The 17,845-nt window shown below is 43.1% G+C and overlaps 1 protein-coding gene across 2 annotated transcripts in view; it reads left to right on the top strand.

Annotated features, from left to right (window-relative positions):
- Positions 1 to 17,845, top strand: part of unc13c (unc-13 homolog C (C. elegans)) — a 640,043-nt gene that overhangs the window by 66,527 nt on the left and 555,671 nt on the right. For both annotated transcript variants that reach the window (XM_078241487.1, XM_078241486.1), the window contains exons 4-5: positions 2,615 to 2,732; positions 6,575 to 6,698. In XM_078241487.1, the coding sequence (XP_078097613.1) occupies positions 2,615 to 2,732; positions 6,575 to 6,698 (242 nt within the window). The remainder of the gene's footprint in view (positions 1 to 2,614; positions 2,733 to 6,574; positions 6,699 to 17,845) is intronic.

Genomic DNA, 17,845 nt, shown 5'->3' with positions numbered 1-17,845 from the left:
ATTTACCATTTATATAGACGATCTGGAGGAGGGGACTGTGTGTAGGGTAACAAAGTTTGCAGACGACACAAAGATAAGTGGAAAAGTGAATCGTGTGGAGGGCGTAGAAGGTCTGCAGAGAGATTTGGACAGGCTGAGTGAGTGGGCGAGGATCTGGCAGATGGAGTATAACGTTGACAAATGCGAGGTTATTCACTTTGGAGGAAATAATAGCTAATTGGATTATTATCTAAATGGAAAAAAATGCTACTGTGCAAAGGGACCTGGGGGTCCTTGTGCATGAGATGCAAAAACCCAGTCTGCAGGTGCAACAGGTGATCAAGAAGGCAAATGTGATGTTGGCCTATATCGCAAGGGGGATAGAATATAAAAGCAGAGATGTCTTGCTGCATCTGTACAGGGCATTGGTGAGGCCGCAGCTGGAATACTGTGTGCAGTATTGGTCCCCTTATTTGCAGAAGGATATATTGGCCTTGGAGGGAGTGCAGAGAAGGCTCACCAGGTTGATACCAGAGATGAGGGGTGTTGATTATGAGGAGAGACTGAGAAGATTGGGTTTGTACTCGTTGGAATTTAGAAGGCTGAGGGGGGATCTTATAGAGACCTATAAGATAATGAAGGGGCTGGATAGGGTAGAGGTGGAGAGATTCTTTCCACTTAGAAAGGAAGCTAGAACTAGAGGGCACAGCCTCAAAATAAAGGGGGGTCAGTTTAGCACACAGTTGAGGAGGGACGTCTTCTCTCAGAGGGTGGTGAATCTCTGGAATTCTCTGCCCACTGAAGTGGTGGAGGCTACCTCGTTGAATATGTTTAAATCACGGATAGATGGATTCCTGATCGGTAAGGGAATTAGGGGTTATGGGGATCAGGCGGGTAAGTGGAACTGATCCACTTCAGATCAGCCATGATCTTATTGAATGGCGGGGCAGGCTCGAGGGGCTAGATGGCCTACTCCTCCTATTTCTTATGTTCTTAAGATCATGGCTGTGGTCCCAGCTCTACTTTCCTGTCTGTTCCCCATAGCCCGTGTCTCCCTTGTCAAATAAAAATCTATCTCATGCAGCCTTGAATAAATTTAAAGCAGCAGCCTCCACGATTTCCAATATTCCATTTACCTTCCCAGTCGCTTGCTAAACCTGCACACTGACTTTATGTGCTTTATTAGCAGGCTGTATAAAGACTTTATAAGAATCTGGACAAAACACTTAATTGATTGCCTGCTGCTTCTTCAGGTCATACACCACTGGCAGAGATAGATAGATAGATATCAAGGGACTTCATTACAAGGTTCAGGTCGGCTGTGGACATCTTATTTAGTACAGTGTGTTGATGATTTCAGTTAGCATTGTTGCCCAGCTAATACTTGCTAAGAAGGCTTCTCCAAAATAGAATTCACTACAATTAGTCTGCAATTAGTCTAGCTCACAAAAGTATCTGGAAAAGTGTATATCCTGACAATATCCTTCTTTGTCTGAGTTTTTGAAGTATTGGCTAAAGCTCTTGCCCCCTGATTGTATGTTAGCTTTCCCTGAACGAGTAAACCGACCTAAAACAGGCTTTATGCCAGGCCAGCCTCGGTAGTAAATATTAAATGATCACATCATTCGGTCCATCACTATAACAATATATTACACATGCCTTGATCAATACAGAAAACACTTCCTTCATTCATTGTTTAAAATTTTGAAAAGTAGCTAAGTACAATAGGATAATGATGGATGATTAGGCTATCTGATAATTAAACTGATAATTATATAGCGTATTTACATGATTTAAGTTTTCCTTGGGCAACACGGTGGCACAGTGTTTGGCAGCACCAGGGACCCGGGTTTGATTCCTGGCTTAGATCACTGTCTGTGCGGAGTTTGCATGGTCACCCCGTGTCTGTGTGGGTTTCTTCTAGGTGCTCCAGTTTCCTCCCACAGTACGAAAGACGTGCTGGTTAGGTGCTAAATTCTCCCTCCGTGTACCCGAACAGGTGTCGGAGTGTGGCCACTAGGGGATTTTCACAGCAACTTCATTGTTAAATGTAATTTTTCCTATAATAGATATGCAAAAATCTCCCTTCATTATTTTTCCTTATGGTCTAATAGGGGAAATTGCTAATTAATTTTGCCTGACTCTGTTCCCCGTAACAAGAGACTTTCAGAATTATTAACACTCGGGTACCTGTCTATGTACTCATAGAATCATAGAATTCTACAGTGCAGAAGGAGGCCATTTGGCCAATTGAGTCTGCACCGACCACAATCCCACCCAGGCCCTATCCCCATAACCCCATACATTTACCCCAGCTAATCCCCCTGACACTAAGGAGCAATTTAGCATGGCCAATCCACCTAACCTGCACATCTTTGGAGTGTGGGAGGAAACCGGAGCACCCGGAGGAAACCCACGCGGACACGAGGAGAACGTGCAGACTCCGCACAAACAGTGACCCAAGCTGGGAATCGAACCCGGGTCCCTGGCGCTGTGAGGCAGCAGTGCTAACCACTGTGCCACCGTGCCACCCTCTCCTCTCTTCAAAAGGCAACTGATCAACCAATGAACAATAATTGCTAATGTGACCTGCACTATATGTACTCAATTTAGGAAAACTATATTTCTCTTACAGTGAAATAAATGATTTGAGGAAGGGTCTTGTTGTTGAAGTGTGGGACAAAGGCTTGATATGGGACACCCACCTGGGCACTGTATGGATTCCACTCAAAAAAATCGAACACGCAACTGAGGTAAGTTTTATTTTAACCTAATTGAGGAACGACTAGTTTTTGCATTTTGAGGCGGTGGGTTCAAGTCCCACTCCTACTCCTGCTCTTAGTTGCTATGTCCAGGACTTGAGCACAAAAGAAAATCAAGACTGATACTTCAATGCAGTATCAAGGCAGTGCTGCACTGTCTGAGGTGCTGTATTTTGTCTTTCATCGCAGGTAGATTTAAAAGATCCCATGGTACTATTTTTGAAGAAGAGCAGGGGAGTTATCCCTTGTGCCCTGGTTAACATTTAGCCAAGTATCAACGTCACAGAAACAGATGACCTGATCTGACCACGATAGTGTTGTTATCTATGGGAGCAATAACTGGGTGGGGGAAGTCCGACCCACTGAGAGCTACTGGCCAATCAGAGGCTTGCAACTCTTCCTTGTACACCCATGGCTCCCTCTGGCCTGATTAAATGTCTCCCTTCACCATAAATTTGCCATGGTGGAGGGCATTAAATTCTTCCCTTTATTTGTAATCTAAGGGCAGCAAGGTTCCCAGTGTTTAGCACTGCTTCCAGGGACCCGGGTTCAATCTCAGCTTTGGGTGACTGTCTGTGTGGTGTTTGCACATTTTCCCCGTGTCTGTATGGGTTTCCTCTGGGTGCTCTGGATTCCTTCCACAGTCCAAAGGTGTGCTGGTCATGTGGATTGGCCTTGCTAAATTGCCCCTTGGTGTCAGGGGGATTAATAGGGTAAATACGTGGGGTTACAGGGATAGGGCCTGTGTGGAATTATTATCAGTGCAGGCTCGATGGGCCGAATAGCCTCCTCCTGCAGTGATTCTATGATTCTATGGAAGTTGGAATATTGCACTTATTGGACACACACAAGACACATGCAAACAAAACACACACACACTATTAGATAGTCAATATCTTTTCCCAAAGGTAGGGGAGTCTAAAACTAGGTTTAAGGTGAGAGGGGAGAGATACAATAGGGTCCAGAGGAGCAATTTTTTCACACAGAGGGTGGTGAGTGTCTGGAACAAGCTGCCAGAGGTAGTAGTAGTGGTGGGTACAATTTTGTCTTTTAAAAATCGTTTAGACAGTTACATGGGTAAGATGGGTATAGAGGGATATGGGCCAAATGCAGGCAATTGGGACTAGTTTAGGGGTTTAAAAGAAAAAGGGGCGGCATGAACAAGTTGGGTCGAAGGGCCTGTTTCCATGCTGTAAACCTCTATGACTATTTTACAGCATTTTACCCAGGCCCAGCCTATCCCAGTAACCCTGTGCATTTACCACTACTAATCCACCTAACCTATAGTGCACATTCAGTAAACTTTTCACAATATCTTGGAATCTTTCTTTGTGCTGGAAACATGTATTTGGGGTTCAGGAGATAAGCAAAGTGCTGCGATGCCCCTTACAGATTTCTGGAATGGCTTTGGGAGCATTGCAGTGACTGTGGAGAGCTGATTCAGTGAAGTTGCAGTTTTCCTCTTGAAGCTAAGCCTCCTTATCAACTAGCTAACTCTGCCTGAGTTAGTACATAGTCTGAGAAATTTGTGCCTTCTTCACTCCAAAATTGTGCACCTTGATCCATTGTATCAATGATCCCTGCTTTCTGATAAAGAAAAATCTTCGGTGTAATATTATATTCATCTGTTATTCTTGTTAATTTACTTTGGAGAAGTAGGAATTATCAGAACAGTCTACTAACCATAGAATCTCAACAGCGCAGAAGGAGGCCATTCGACCCATTGAGTATACACCCACTCTCCAAAAGAGTATTTTACCTGGGTCCACTCCCCCATCCTATCCTAATACCCCCATGCATTTATCATGACTTAATCCACCTAATCTACACGTCTTTGGACACTGAGGGTCAACTTACCATGGCCAATCTACCTAGCCTGTACATCTTTGGACTGTGGGAGGAAACCAGAGCACCCGGAGGAAACCCACGCTGACACGGGGAGAACGTGCAAACTCCACACAGACAATCACCTGAGGTTGGAATTGAACCTGGGCCCCTGGCGTTGTGAAGCAGCAGTGCTAACCACAGTGCCACCATGTCACCCAGGGCTACGTCTTACCGTGTGTCACATATTTTCCCCCTAAAGTGACCAATTCAAAGAATTTTGTCTCTAATCTTACCATTTTCTCTAATTTGTCCAAATGTCCCTGCTGAATTTGCGAAATGCCATCCTTCAACCTGCAGCTCGATAATCTCTATAATTCCCTCAGTTACCTTCACATACAGAATAAGAAAGCAAACAAATCATTTTATTTTATTTATTTTTTATTGAAGTAGAACTAACAAGTACTGTACAGGCGGCAAGGTGGCACAGTGGTTAACACTGTAGCCTCACAGCGCCAGGGACCCGGGTTCAATTCTCGGCTTGGGTCACTGTCCGTGTGGAGCCTTCACGTTCTTCCTATGTCTTTGTGGGTTTCCTCCGGGTGCTCCGGTTTCCTCCCACAGTCTGAAAGACGTACTGGTTAGGTGCATTGGCCATGCTCAATTCTCTCTCTCTCTCTACCCGAACAGGCGCCGGAGTGTGGCGACTAGGGGATTTTCACAGTAACTTCATTGCAGTGTTAATGTAAGCCTACTTGTGACAATAATAAATAAACTTTAGAAAAGAAAATGAAAACTATGAAGAGGTGTTGGCTATTAAGATTGAACAATTGAGTACAGCAGCTTTAAAAATAAAAACTGCTTTCATTTCTTTATTTAATCAGCAGCATGTTACTTTGATGGTACAAATAAACTTTGTTCCATTGTATGTTTTTTTTAGTCAATGAAGACAACCGAAATGGTAATTCCATCCTGGAACACTTTATTGTATTTGTGGCAATTGGTTTCTCTATCATTAGTTATAAATATGCATGAGGCACTAATAGAATATATCTGGCATTCTGAAAAGAGAAAACCAAACTGAATATTGTTGTTCAGGGAAAACAAATCCTTACTCAACATTTGAATTAGGCCCCATCAATCAAATGCATTCTTACAAAGAGATATGTCAGATCTTTCCTTATGCACAAACTACAAACTTCAGACATATTGTTGTGCATTTGTAACTCAATTTATTAGCATTTAATTGGATTTAACAGTCTGTAAATCACTTATTGGATTGATAGCATGGTACAAAAGTACAATAAATTGAACAGCCCCTCTACTTTCCACCTCTGTAGCAGAATGGAATTGAAAAGTAATAAGAACAACAGCTTTGAGAAGGGAGATAGTTCTAAAAACAATCCTAAACTGCAGGAGAAAAGTGCTCGAACCAAGTGGATAAAACCAGCTATCATAGCCAATGACAAAGTCATACATACTTTATATTTAGAATTAAGTTTTTAAAGTTTATTTATCAGTATCACAAGTAGGCTTACATTAACACTGCAATGAAGTTACTGTGAAAGTCCCCTAGTCGCCACACTCCGGTGCCTGTTCAGGTACACCGAGGGAGAATTTAGCATGGCCAATGTACCTAACCAGCACATCTTTCGGACTGTGGGAGGAAACCAGAGCACCCGGAGGAAACCCACGCAGACACGGGGAGAATGTGTAGACTCCGCACAGACAGTGACCCAAGCCGGGGAATTGAACCTGGTTCCCAGGCGCTGTGAGGCAGCAGTGCTAACCACTGTACCACCATGATGTCACTTCTTTAGGATTACACAAGCAAATTTTTCTGTGAATTTGCATGATTGAGATGGTGTAGGCATTTTAAAAGCTTTTTATAAAATAATATTTTGCTATCTACAAGCCTGATTCCTTTGCTTTTCCTATATGAACTGTTTTTTGAAGAAAAGTTCACAAATAGTCTCCTGATTTGTAAAGTTGTGCATATATTTTATTAGGAAGGGCCTGGGATTTGGTGGATTTTGAATTCTGAAGTTCTTACAAATGGAGATGAAATTTATGGTGCAAAAAATCCAACATTCCATGAAATCCTGCTGGATACCTACTTTGAATTACCTGCGGGTGAGTAAGGAGTTTTCATTTCTTGTTTAAAAATTGATTAAAAATTAGATGTAAACCAACTTGGGCTAATTCAGTCTGTTGTAGTTGATACAAAGGATGGGGACATTTGCAAACTTGCAGAACGGGCATGTAGTTGGCAAATAAATGTTGATATCGATACTATTACATTGGTGTACGTCGGGAGGAAGAATAAAGAAGCTACTTATTGGATAGCAAGTATCCAAACGGGTAGAGGAAAAAAAATGCATCCGGGGTACACATTCGCAAATCACAACAAGTAGCTTCTAGGTGCCCAGATCACCAACAACCTAGCCTGGCCCCTCCACGCTGATGTTACAGTTAAGAAAGCCTATCAATGCCTCGACTTCTCAGGAGGCTAAGGAAATTCGACATGTCCGCTACGGCTCTCACCAATTTTTACAGATGCACCATAGTGAGCATCCTTTCCTGTTGTATCACAGCTTGGTGTGGCTCCTACTCTGACCAAGACCGCAAGTAATACAAAGGGTTGTGAATGTAGCCCAGTCCATCACGCAAACCAGCCTCCCATCCATTGACTCTGTCTACACTTCCCGTTGCCTCAGAAAAGCAGCCAGCATAATTAAGGATCCCACACACCCTGGACATACTCTCTCCCACCTTCTACCGTCGGGAAAAAGATATAGATGGCTGCGATCATGTACCAACCGCCTCAAGAACAGCTTCTTCCCTGCTGCCATCAGACTTTTGAATGGACCTACCATATATCAAGCTGATCTTTCTCTACACCTTAGCTATGACTGTAACACTATATCCTGTACCCTGTCCTTTCCTTCTCCTTTATGTACTCTATAAATGGTATGTTTTGGCTTTGGAGTGCACAAAAAACAATATTTTTCACGGTATCCAAATACATGTGAGAATAATACGTTAAATCAAATCAACTCATGTTAGCGGGGTACACATTCACAAATCACTACAAGTAGTGATACATTAATAGGCTGTTATAAAACAAAAGAGGCAAATTAAATGCTGGAATTCATTTTCTAGAGGGATTGAATTGAAAAGCAAAGATTTGTTAAACCTGTATTGAACTGTGGTTAGATAATACTTGGGAACGATGCAAGATCCACATTATAAAAAGGATAAAGAGGCAACAGCAAAGGTGCAAAAAGATTCACCAAATGGCATCAGAACCAAGAAGATATACATATAAGGATAGCTTGAGGGGGTGACCTGAGAGAGATCTTTAAGATAATGAAAGCTTTTGACAGGGTAGATGTAGAATAAATGTTTTGGTTGGTGGGAGAGTCCAAAACCAAAGGCCACAAACTTAAAACAGTCACTAATAAATCCAATAGGGAATTCAGGAGGAACTTCTTACTCAAAGATTAAAGTTGAGGCAAGTAGGATGGATATATATATTCCTCTAGCTATGCATAGGAGGAAGACAGGGGTAGGAAGATGTGCTGAAGAGGGATGGGAGGAGGCTAATGTGGAGGATAAATGCCTGTATAGATCAGCTGGCTTGAGTGACCTGTTTCTGCACTATTGACTCGATATAGCTCAGGCGTTTATGCACTGTGCTTAGACTTGACATATAATTAAAAATGGGTTATTTTCTTGGGGTTAGAATTCAAATTGAAAAGCAGCCCCAAAGTCTTGTACTCTGGGGTTGTATGTCTAGTTCTGAGAATGGTTTTAATCACCTTTTTTCTATGAATGGCACTTCTCATGATTACGCAAACACGTGGACCTTAGAATTATAGGACAGAAAACTAGCATCTGAAATGAAAACAGGAAATGCTGGAAAAATTCAGCAGGTCTGGCAACATCTGTGGAGAGAGAAGCAGAGTTAACTTTTCGAATCCACTTCTTCAGAACTAAAACTAGCATCTGAATCATAGAATCACAGAGGCCAGAATTCTACTGCCCCGCCCACCACAGATTTGGAGCGGGCGGGATTTTCCGGTCTCGGTTTCCCTATAGTGCAGAAGGCGGCCATTTGGCCCATCGAACCTGCGCTGACAACAATCCCACTCGGGCCCTATCCTCGTAACCCCTAGTATTTACTCTGCTAATCCCCTTGACGCTAAGGCGCAATTTAGCATGGTGAATCCATCTAACCCGCACATCTTTGAACTGTAGGAGGCAACCAGAGCACTCGGAGGAAACCCAAGCAGACACGGAGAATGTGCAAACTTCACATAGACAGTCACCCAAGGCCGGAATTGAACCTGGGTCCCTGGCGCTGTGAGGCAGCAGTGCTAACCACTCTGCCACCGTGCTGCGCCTACTTATGTTAATTGACTATTTGTTTTAAGCAGATTAGCTGTAAAATGGTGGTGATAGAAATTTTGAACAGACCTGGTGAATGCCTGAATGCTTGCAGCCCATTTTGGAACCTGGGCTGGTTAAATCACGTGCTTTAGCTACTTAAATCCATGCATGAGATTGCAACCCTGGTCATTGTGTGTAATTTATTTCTATACTTGTTTTTGCTCTTGGTTGTAGCTTTATTTTGCAGCACAAGATGATTTGGACTGACATGGAGGAATCACTAGAATACTGAAACACGACAGGGTAGGAAACACAAGGGCAATGAAATTTCATGGAGCATCCCAGTATATGACCACTTAGGGTGTTTGTCTGAATCCTCTCAGCTTGCTATTCGAGCAGTGGTGTTAACTCATTTGAAATGCATGAGTTTGTGCTGTCTCCAGAGTAACATAGGTATTTCAGACTAACCAATAAAGCATTTATATGCTCCCTTCTGAGAGAGTGGAATTTGGCGGTCAAGATATCTTTCAGAATGAGTAAATAACTAAAAGGGGACTTTACACTCCGATACTTCCTGAGTCTCCACATCATGACTTCCTGCATGGCCAGAGTGCACATCTGGAAATTGTTTTCTTCCCAGCTTATGATTTTCCGTGTATTTATTTAATGGAATTGCAAACCGTAGACTGGGGCGGTGAAGCTTGCTGAGAGGCATTCCAAACCGTGTCACGAGTGCCAAAACGGAAAACATTTTTACCTATCCCATCACACTTCATAATCACTTGAGAATGAAATTTGTAACTTAAACATTCTTTTATCAAACATTGAATTTCCTTTAAAAAGATTAATTATGCTTTATAACTATTACGCTTAACATTTCACATTGGGGCGGCACGGTGGCACAGTGGTTAGCAGTAATACTGAATACGATTTGCCTTCCTAATTGCTTTCTGGATCTGCATGTTAACTCCCTATGATTCATGTACGAGGGCAGCCAGGTTCCTCTGAATACTAACATTTCCCAATCTCTCACCTTCAACAAATATTCTGCTTTTTCCATTTTTTCTACCGATGTGGATAACTTTACACTTTGCCACATTGTATTCCATCTGCCGTGTTCTTGCTCACTCACCCAACCTTACTTATCACCATGTTTACTTTCCCACCTAAATTTGTATCATCAGCAAACTTAGATACATTACTGAGTCTCCTCAACTAAGTCAATAATATTGATTGCAAAGAGCTGGGACACGAGCACTGATCCTTGCGGTACTTCACTAGTTACAGCCTGCCAACCTGATAATGTCCCATTTATGGGTGGCACAGTGGTTAGCATTGCTTCCTCACAGTGCCAGGGACCTGGTTTGGTTCTAACCTTGGGTGACTCTGTGGGGAGTCTGCGCATTCTCCCCTTGTTTGCATGGGTTTCCTCCGGGTGCACCGGTTTCCTCCCACAGTCCAAAAGATGTGCTGGTTAGGTGCTTTGGCCATGCTAAATTCTCCCTCAATGTACCTGAACAGGCGCCGGAGTGCGGCGACAAGGGGATTTTCACATTAACTTCATTGCAGTGTTAATATAAACCTACTTGTGATACTAATAAATAAACTTTTAAACATAATTTATTTATAATCTGTGTTTTCTGTCCATTAACCAATCCTCGATCCACGTGAATATATTACTCTTAATTCCTAAGTCCTAATATATATAACCACAGCTATTTTATTACATTTTAAAAAGCTGGACCAAGTTCTTTAAAATGACTGAATATAACACAAACAAAAGGAACTTCCTGCCATTCAGAATAGCTGTCACCTCGTTACCCCAAAGATATGAGAGCAACCTGGTGACTGCAGAGATCACATTCCATGTGAGTTGCACAAAGGCTGCTTACATTTTTTAGGCCTGTCTTGGCCAACAGAGATGACCAGTTTGTTAGGAGAAAGGACCCTGACAACCCTGTTGAAATCTTTAATGATCCAAACATTACCAATCTCAAAGAATCCAGTCTAAGGAATATACACCGTTTGTTCAAACCAAAATGGAGAGGTGGGAATCACATTAATCCCTATAAACTTGTGGAGCCTATAATATATATGTCTTGCCGAGCTGCAAGGTCCAAACTATCATCTTCTATCTCGCAAGCAGCAGCTCAGAACCAAGGCTCTGCCTGGTCCCATCTGCACTGTTTCTACTTCATTCTTAAAGTTACAAAGCCAATGCTCAGAGTGGATTGGGCAAACCCAAATCCATTCCTTGCTCGCTCCAAAAACCAAATTCAAAATCCAACTGAATCCAATTCAAGGGCCTCAGCAAGGAGCAAACAAGATCCAAGCTGACAAGATGAGGCATTGCACCCCACCGTGAGCTTGATCGAATTCATCTGTACGCGCCCATCACATTGTGTTCGTCACGCCTACCAGAAAAGTGAATTACCCAGCATCAGTCTTCGGTTCAGCAGATTCTGGACTTCCAATTCCAGTGTCTGTGCGGAGTCTGCACGTTCTCCCCATGTCTGCGTGGGTTTCCTCCGGGTGCTTCGGTTTCCTCCCACAATCCAAAGATGTGCAGGTTCGGTTGATTGGCCATGCTAAATTGACCCTAGTGTCAGGGGGTTTAATAGGGTAAATAAGTGGGATTATGGGAATGGGGCCTGGGTGGGATTGTGGTCGATGCAGCTTTGACGGGCCGAATGGCCTCCTTCAGCACTGTAGGGATTCTATGACAGAAGGCTGCTTCAGTGACTGGAAGCCTGTGTCCATACTATCGTCTTCATTCTCTTGGGTGAAGACGGATGTGAAATATTCATTCAACACTCTACCAATGTCCTCTGGCTTCACCCAGAGATTGCCCCCTTGGTCCCTACTCTTTCCCTGGCTATCCTCTTTCCAGTGATATACTTAAAGAATATCTTGGGATTTTCCCTACTTTTACCAGGCAGGGCTTTCTCATATCCCCTCTTTGCATTCCTAAATGCTTTCTTAAGCTCCACCCTGCACTTTCTATACCTCACTAATGCCTCCACAGATTTGCTCCCCTTGTAGTTTTTAAAAGCCTTTCTTTTCCTTTGCATTGTATCCTGAATGCCTCTGGTCATCCACGGTTCTCAGGCTTGTTATTCCTATCTATCACCCGAGAGGGAACATGCTGGGCTTGCACCCTCCCCATTTCCTTTTTGAATGCCCCTCACTGCTCTTCTGTAGATTTTCCCATTAGTAGCTGTTCCCAGTCTACTTTGGCCATATCCTTTTTTATTTCATTCAAATCCGCTCTCCCCCAATTGCAGCTCGTCTACTTTCTTGTCCATAACTCCAGTAATATGACTCACTTTGGTCATTCCTTCCCCAGCCCCACGAGGATGAATATTCCAATGTCATTACCTTTCCATGGGTTTCCTGTCTTAGACTAGAAACTGCCTACACACCCACATCCCGTCTGGTAGCTAACAGAGAAGTAGATTTTTTTCCCTTCTGACTGCAGTCACTGATATTCCTATCTCTATCTCCAGGATACACACACTGTCCAAACTCTTTGAGGCTAGGGGGTGAGATTTTCCGGCTGCACTCACCCCTAGACTGGAAAAAACCTGCCTGAGGTCAAGAGACCTTTGCATAGTCCTGTCCCGCCTGCTACAATTCCCATGGCAGGCGGGATGGGAAAATTCCACCCAGTAAGTCTGCAAAAGCAAGAAAAGCTGCCTCTCCCTTTGTGTTCAGATGGATGTCAGTAGGACTTGATTTGTGTCCCCATCCCCATGGTAACCAGGTCACATCGGCTTATTGCCGAGCAAAACAAGCAGGAGGTCCTTTTTACCTTAAATTGAAAGAGACAGTTTAAAACATAACCATTTCATAAAAGCTTTATTCAAAGCAATAGGGCTTGAACACACAACTTTCTGATTCCTGCCTGATAGCTCTTTGGTTTCTTGGTCATTTGACCACTTTTTCATTTGCAGTGTTAGAGAATGTAGATCAATGAATTACTGAAGCTTGTCAGTGCATATTGAGTACACCTGCACTTTCCACAAGGAATTGCCATAAGGAAACATTAGATTACATAAGATTAGTTCTGACCCCCACTGCACGAAAATATTTAAGTCAAACAGTCACTTAGCTGAGATCCGGTCATGCAGCACAGCTCAGGCACTGAACGAGGTCTCTACATCCCAGTAGAGTAGCATTCCGAATATTTAAATAGTAAATCATGCAAAGAGTCCTGGGATATGGAATTGATGTTGTGACTTGCTGAGCCAGCGCCGCAGTGGTAATGCTATCAGGTGGCATGGTGGCACAGTGGTTAGCTCTGCTGCCTCACAACGTCAGGGACCCAGGTTTGATTCCCGGCTTGGGTCACTGTCTGTGCAGAGTCTGCACGTTCTCCCAGTGTCTGCGTGGGTTTCCTCTGGGTGCTCCGGTTGCTTCCCACAGTCTGAAAGATGTGCTGGTTAGGTGCATTGGCCGTGGTAAATTCTCCCTCAGTGTACCTGAACAGGTGCCGGAGTGTGGCGACTAGGGGATTTTCACAGTAACTTCATTGCAGTAATGTAAGCCTACTTGTGACTAATAAATAAACTTTAAAAGAGGGGGTGTGTGGCCTAATGAAGACAAAGGGGGGGGGCAGCAATGTGAAAGGAAGATGTGCAAGGAAGGGTGTGTGGGAATGGGGAGAGGGCTCACAATGGCATTCAGAGAGACATGAGGTGGATGAGGATGACAAACAATGGATGGATAGGTCATGCTGTTAGAATGGAACAAATAAAGTGTCCCATTGCCTGGCATGGCTTCATTGCAGTGTTAATGTAAGCCTACTTGCGACAATAAATAAAACTTCATTCCAACCACGAGGCTGCTAGCGCCATTCTTTGAGGCTGTTTTCCTTATGAGTGAGAATACCAATAACCTCTAAGACCAATACTGACATTCAAAAGCAACCATTACCATCCAAACGATTGCCGTTTGTTGCAGATTTATTGCATCTTTTTAACTGACTGCAGCAATTAAATTTGACACGGTGACTTACTTCCTCGCTATGAAATGTTGGCGTGAAGATCAATCTTTTTTAGACATTGAATGAGTTTTGGTGTGGGGAATTCTGTGCGCTGAAATTGAATCTGAACCGCTCACCTTCCATTCCAAGCTGACTCTTTGCACGGCCTTTTATTGAAACAGTTTTGGCCAGCTGGAACACAGTAAAACCTTTGGGACGTTTTAACCATGAACAAAGAAAATCGAGTCTTCTTTCGAATTGAACATACTTACAAAATATATTTGTGATTTACCTTTACACGAATGAGCAGTCATGCATTGTCTTGCACTGCATGTGGATGATATAGCAGCTGTAATACATATTTGACTGCCCAGTTAAGTAGTTTTGGTTCCTTAGCAATATTAAATTGGCAGTGTTCCTGCAGTGGCCTTGATTCAGTTTAATAGAAGTTATGGAGGTGTCTTGCATTGTATCAACTTTGTACAGAATTCAGGAATCTGGTACGTGATGCCCAGCGATCTCCCAGGTGGTTTTCCCGACTATTTGAGAGCTTGTTTTTGAATGAAGAGCTCGGTGCCTAGTTGATGCTACACTAACATCGAGACGCAGTCAGTATTCATGTGGTGGAAGCTAAAGATCGATACATGCACACTCTCACACATTTGGAGATTTGCTTCACTTGACCAGATATTGGACTGATATCGGTATCTAATGCTTGTGTGCAGCGACTGATCTGATGCTGTAACAGTACCATTATTTAACTTAATGATAGTTGGAGATAAAACATGAAGTTATCTGTCCTAAGGGCACCTGCTCATTTCTTTGTGCCTCATGGTCTTGCCCTTTTCCTCTACCATTGCTTGTAGTTACCCCCTGACCATCATCAATTCCAAGTTGTCTAACATTATCATTCTTTCTCCCTCTTGTTCCAGTCTACATCCTCCTAATCTTCCTTCAGTCACCTACTTCAGCAAGCTCTCATGCCTTAGAATATGTCCAGTCTAGCCTTGTTGCCTTTTCTTGACGTGCACTAACAATCTCTTCTCCTCATACCATCCCGAGAACCTCTTCATTGCTCTTTTCTTCTATCCAACTGACCCGCTCTAATCTTATCCAAAATAACCCTGCCCACTACCCCAGGGCCAAGGTCCTTGCTTCAGCCATATGCAACAAGATATTTTGAATCACAGAAACAGACGTTTTTGGTAAAATTGCTCCCTAAGTGCTGGATGAATGTGAAACCTGGAGAGTTTCAGATCCATTTTTTCAATGAGGCGACAAATGTAGCCTTATGCCACTTTGTGCAAAAAATGATGCACAATTTGATTCCTGACAGTAGAGTCATTGGACAGAGTCTATTCTTGCCAGAAAGCTGGCTGCTCACAGTAAAGGGCACTATTGCGCATGCGCATAACTCTGTTCTGTGCAACAGAACAGGAATCTGTCAGGCACCTCACCCACTGGACGTGGTCTGCTTCCCCCCAACCTGGTTGATCACCAATTGCAGAGTTCCCCACCCGTCTGCTTCCCCTTCAGACCCTGTCCCCATCATGGCCCCTCCCCTCTGCACAGCGTATGAACAATAAAAATATTTAAAATGGTAGAGACTGGAAACTCGCCTCAGGAAGTAAGCAAAATGGGCAATTCAGGTTGTCCACCCAATGCCTGCAGTGGTGTTCATTATCAGGTGCAGTGTATAACAAGTGGCTGATGTGTTGTCACCCATTTTGTGCCATTGCCCAAGTTGAATTTCTACACCTAGAAGTTTAATTGAGTTAGAAATTGTCAATAATGGAAAGTTATCTTATAGAGTTTTCAATCAACCAAACATTAACAGAAATCACAAGTGGTTTAAAATCAAGAGTTGGTAAATGCAATGCAATTATACTGATTTCATGATGAAGGGAGCCACAACAGGTTCTATCTCACCCTGACCTGGTATCCATTAGCAGCCTTGACAACAAAATGGAAATTGAGGTAATAGCACCCCTTGAGGACACCACTGCAGAGTGATCCAAGACCAACTTGACCTGAGAATTGGATGAATATCCATCAGTATAATTTAACATTACTAAATTCAGAGAAATGAGAAAGCTAAGAAAACAAATAGATTAGGTGGGTCATCCAACAACCCATAATTAGGACAGAAGTGGAACCTTTTCAAAGGCCCAATATTGAGTATTATGTATTGCTAAACCAGTCAGCTTAGAATAAATATGCTTGGCTCTGAATTTGATTGTTGTTCATTGCACAGTGAAATAAAGAGATGAATTATCCCAACAATTCCTGCAGGGATAAATGAAAGTGGTTCATTGGGATGTATACAAGAACACATTAGATTTTGCAGAGACACAACAGAAAAACATTTTCGGTAATAAAAATCCCCCCCCCCCCCCCCAGCATGTTAGAGGCTCAAAACTGAGGATTAATAAAATGGGCAGCATGGTGGCACAGTGGTTCGCACTGCTGCCTCACAGCGTCAGGGACCCGGGTTCAATTCTGGCATTGGGTCACTGTCTGTGTGGAGTCTGCACATTCTCCTTGTGTCTGTGTGGGTTTCCTCTGGGTGCTCCGGTTTCCTCCCACGGTCCAAAGATGTGCAGGTCAGGTTGATTGGCTATGCTAAATTGCCCCTTAGTGTCAGGGGGATTAGTAGGGTAAATATGTAGTGTTACAGGGTAGGGTGTGGGTGGGATTGTGGTTGATGCATACTCGATAAGCCAAATGGCCTCCTTCTGCACTATAGATATTCTATGATTCTATAAATAAATTCTTCATTTATTCATGGGACATGGGCACTGCTGGGTGGCCAGCATTTATTGCCCATCCCTAGTTGCCCTTAGTCAGAGGGCAGCTGAGAGTCAACCACATTGCTGTGGCTCTGGAGTCACCTACAGGCCACACCAGGTAAGGACGGCAGATTTCCTTCCCTGAAGGACATTAGTGAACCAGATTGGTGACATGGTCATCAGTAGATTCTTAATTCCAGATTTTTAAAACTTGAATTCAAATTCCATCATTTGCCATCGCAGGATTCGAACCTGGGTCCCCAGAACATTAGCAGAGTTTCTGGATTAATAGTCTAGCGATAATACCATTGGGCCATAATCTTCCATGAATTCTGAATGATTTCTTTCTACATGTGTTCCATTAAGGAAAACATTAGAAAAATGTAATCTCCAACCAAGATAATCATCACAAAATCGAATACATAAAGATACAAGTCCTGGGATGCTTAGGGATAGTTATTTGTTACAGAGTCTGGGAAGTTGGGTCAATTATTCTGAGAGTGTTATTGGCCATTGGTGAGGTACAGGTGGCTAGAAATAAGCTAACCGGCCCAGATTCAAAAGTGACAACTTGCATGAGGGCAATTAGAAGGTTTATTAGCCTTGCTTCCATACATTTCAGAAAAATTGCAGTCTGGAATTTTGGATTTAAAAGAAATAATGATACTGCTTCGCACCTCTGTAGTATAACGTTCCAATCTAGAATGGTTTAAATTTAAAGTTTGTTTATTAGTGTGACAAGTAGACTTACATTAACATTGCGATAAAGTTACTGTGAAAGTCCCCTAGTGGCCACACTCCGGCACCTGTTCAGGTACACTGAGGGAGAATTTAGCACCGATGCACCTAACCACGTCTTTCAGACTGTGGGAGGAAACCAGAGCACCTGGGGGAAACCCCTGCAGACACGGGGAGAACGTGCAAACTCCGCACAGGCTGTGATTCAAGCCGGGAATTGAACCCGGGTCCTTGGCGCTGAGGAAGCAGTGCTAACCACTGTGTCATTGTAAATTGCCTGTAAATCACTGTAAATCACTATCTATAACCCCCACAACTTGCCTGGATGTGCAAAATCTCACTAGCTGTCCTGTCTGGAGACAATACACATCTCTTTA

Source organism: Mustelus asterias, chromosome 24, assembly GCF_964213995.1.
Source record: "Mustelus asterias chromosome 24, sMusAst1.hap1.1, whole genome shotgun sequence".
Taxonomy (NCBI): Eukaryota; Metazoa; Chordata; class Chondrichthyes; order Carcharhiniformes; family Triakidae; genus Mustelus; species Mustelus asterias.
This window is presented reverse-complemented; position numbering and strand designations above follow the sequence as displayed.